The following is a 3811-nucleotide window of genomic DNA, read 5'->3' as shown; positions in this document are numbered from 1 at the left end:
CTGTGGCGCCGCGGCGGACGTGATGCTTAATACCCAGGCGGGCGCCTCACAGCCTCCCGGCGACTGCCAGGGGCCAAAGTGGCAGGGCCCAGTGGAGCCGACGACAAAGTCGAGGCTCAGAGCGGGGAGGCCATTTGCCCACCTCTCGCAGCGGAGGAGACCGGGCCGAGGCGCAGCCCCTCGAGTTGCAGGAGACGCAGGACCCAAAAGGCTTCCCACCGTGTCCGGACGTCGCGGCGCCGAAGTCTCCCTCATCCGGCCTTGGCCGCGGCGCAGTTTGCCTGGTGTCCCCACGTCCGTCCACCGAGCCCTCCATCCGCCTTCCATTTGTCCATCCCCCCGACCCTCGATGGTCGGTACCGAGACGCGCGGATCAGACGCGGGCGCTGCCTCGGGAGCTCCCGGGCCGGGCCCTCGTTAGCGGCAGGAGCGGCCGCCGTGGAGCTGAGGTCCCCCGGGGACGGATTTTGCCGCCGCGCTGCCCCAGCCTTCCCCAGCCCCGCGTGCACTGGGCGCTCGGTGCGTAGTGGGGGCTCAGCCATTTGTGGCATGAGGTCCGAGACGAACTCTTGATTCCTCACCCCCCTTCCTTTTTCGCTGACGCGCCTCCATTCCTCGCTGGGAGCCCGGAGTCGTCCCTGCTCCTTCCTGCACTGACCCCAACTCCTGTCGCTCCAGCCTCCCCTCGGGGACTCGGGTCTGCCTGCCCTCACTGCACCCACCGCCCAAGTTCGCCCCGTCTTTTCTCTGGACCACAGCAGAGACCTCGCGGAGCTGCCGTCTCTCCGATCTTAGTGCCAGAGTGTGCTTCTCAAATGCAGATCTGACGGGGTCACCCTGTGCTTAAAAATTTTCCTCCTATTCCCCTCAGAATAAAATCCAACACCTCTTCTGGCACACAGAAAAAGAGAGTAATAGATTCACACCTGACTTCATCAAGAGCAACGGAAGCCAGAGATATACCATCATCTTAGAATTACATTTTCAGTGAAATTATCTTTCAAGAATTATGTAGCCAGTATGAGGTACATGTATCCAGAACGTAGATGAAATCATAACACGAATACAAAAACTTAAGAGTTTGCCACTGGCACACCCTCCGGAGGGAGATTCCAAAGCGGGAACTTCAGGCAGGAGAACGATGATCCCAGACAGAGGTCTGATGCAACAGGGAATAAAGAAAAATGAATGACATTGATAGTGTGAAACAATAACAATGTCTTCTGGATAAAAACAGATGTAAAATACGTAACAGTGATGGCATATACTTGGGTGAGTGGAGTTAAAGTGTTCTAAGATCCTTATATTCTTCAGGAGGAGGGTGAAGATAGATACCAAATACACTTTGACGAATTTGAGAATCCAGATTGTCATTACTGGAATAAACACTGTAGGACTGGAAATGCAGTGTATAGTTATCCAAATTATTGGAGGAGGAAAAAGAATGATCAAATCAACCCGAACAACCGTAAAGCAGGCAAGAATGGAGAGAGAAATAAATACAAGACGGGGCAGGGAGGGGACAAATAGACGACTATAAATTCTAATATTCTGTGATTCAATAAATGTAACTAAATATTGCAGTTAAGATACAAAGATTATCAGAATGCATAAATTGCTAGATGCAGTTTACAAGAGAAACCCACAAGAGACACTTCCAAAACATAAAGCTAGTGAAGGTCAAAAGTAAACACATGGGGTAAAAATACCATGCAAATGCTAACAAAAAGAAGGCTGGTGCAGTTATTCTAACATCTAGGGAAAAACATCACTAGAGATAAGGTCATTTCACAATGAAAAGTGTCCAATTCACCAGAAAAATAGAACAATTTCACATTTGTATGCAAATACCAGTCTTAAAATATAAGAAACATGAAGAAGAGAACTAGATGGAGAGACAGACAAATCCGCAATTATAGTGGGAGATTTTAACACTCATCCCTCCATAATTGGTAGGAGAAGAAAAATATTCAATAGTATATAGGAGATAGGCGACTCGAACATGATTAATAAACTTAACTAATAGACGTATAGCACACTGTTATCTACAATGGTAAAATACTCCCCTTTTCAAGACATATGGAATACTTACAAAAACAGTTAATTTCAATAAATTTCAAAAGTCAGAAATAACAGAACACATTCTCTGACCACAACACATATAAGCTAGAGATGAATAACAAAAAGTTCGCTTCAAAAGCCCCATGTTTGGAAAGTAAGAAGTATGGGTTTGTTGTTGTTGTTTTCGTTGTATTTATTTATTTATTTTGAGACGGAGTTTTGCTCTTTCACCTAGGCTGGAGTGAAGTGGCGTGATCTCAGCTCACTACAACCTCTGCCTCCGGGGTTCAAGCGATTCTCCTGCCTCAGCCTCCCAAATAGCTGGGATTACAGGTACCCGCCACCACCCCCGGCTAATTTTTGTCTTTTTAGTAGAGATGGGGAAGGGGAAGGGGAAGGGGGAAAATAATGAAATGGGATCAGCAAAGCCAAACATTATTTCTGTGAAAAGACTAATGGTATGGACAACCCCTGTTGAAATTGATCAAGAAGAGAGCAGACACAATTAACTAATATCAGTAATTAAAAGTTAAAGAACCTGTAGACATTTTAAAAAGGAAAGTAAAAGAGGATATTATGAATAATCTCATTACAATAGCTTAAAAATTTAAATGAAAGGGGCAAGTTCCTAGGAAAATATACCTTACCAAAATGGACGCAAGATAAAGAGAAAGCCCGAATGAGTAGCATCCCTAGTCATAGTACCAAATTATGAAATACTTTCGTAGCCAGTTACTGACCATTTAAAACACTTTCCAGCCTGCACACGAAGCAGGGTCCAGAAGGCTATCCACGCACTAATTCCATGATTTATGTGTCATCAAAAGGTCTGGGGGATCTGGGGCATCCCTGGAAGAGTCATTGTACTTAGGAGGTTGATCGTAGCAGCTATATGCCAATTGGTATGAAATTATTTTGGAACTTGAGCAGTCTGAAATCCTATAGCACCAGCTGGACATCAGACCTCCCCATAATGATTAAAGGAACTGAATCAGTAATGCTTCCACAAAGAAAGCTCAGACTCAGAAGACGTCACCTATAAGCTATTGAAATACACTCATTCCAGTGCTACCCCCAACTTTTCCACATAATAGAAAGAGAGAGACTGCTTCCCAATCCTTCATGTGACAAGTACAGCACAAGAAAAAATTACAGGACAATGTCGCTTATGAATATAGATAACAACATCCTAAATACAACATCAGCAAATCAAATTGGGCAGTATGTAAAAATAATATTACATCATGGTAAAATTGAGTCTAATCCAGAAATGCAAGGTTGGTTTAACATTTGAAAACCAATCAATATAATTTGCCTCATTAAAAAAATTAAAGGAGAATGAGCTAGGCATGGTGGTGGGTACCTGTAATCCCAGCTACTCCAGAGGCTGAGGCAGGAGAATCACTTGAACCTGGGAGGCAGATGTTGCAGTGAACTGAGGTCATGTCATTGTACTCCAGCCTGGGCAACAAGAGCAAACGCCATCTCAAAAAATAAATAAATACATGAATAAAATTAAAAAATAAAGGAGGGAGACATGTGATCATCTCAGTATATGCAGGAACAGTTCAACATTTGTTTGTTTTAAAACTTGTAGCAAACTATCAACACAAGGGAATGTCTTTATCCTGGTAAAGGTCTCTACAAAAAACCTACAGCAAATATCTTTTTTTTTTTTTTTTTTTTTGAGACGGAGTCTGGCTCTGTCGCCCAGGCTGGAGTGCAGTGGCCGGATCTCAGCTCACTGCAA

General features: G+C 44.5%; 1 protein-coding gene across 1 annotated transcript in view; it reads right to left on the bottom strand.

Annotated features, from left to right (window-relative positions):
• CBX7 (chromobox homolog 7) overlaps window positions 1-542 on the bottom strand; it is a 22935-nt gene extending 22393 nt beyond the window's left edge. The window contains exon 1 of the mRNA XM_011979123.1: window positions 345-542. Within this exon, the coding sequence (XP_011834513.1) occupies window positions 345-542 (198 nt within the window). The remainder of the gene's footprint in view (window positions 1-344) is intronic.
• Window positions 543-3811: the final 3269 nt, after the last annotated feature.

This window comes from Mandrillus leucophaeus, unplaced genomic scaffold (assembly GCF_000951045.1).
Source record: "Mandrillus leucophaeus isolate KB7577 unplaced genomic scaffold, Mleu.le_1.0 Scaffold2, whole genome shotgun sequence".
Taxonomy (NCBI): Eukaryota; Metazoa; Chordata; class Mammalia; order Primates; family Cercopithecidae; genus Mandrillus; species Mandrillus leucophaeus.
Note: the sequence above shows the minus strand (reverse complement) of the source record. Positions and strands in the feature narration are given on the sequence as shown.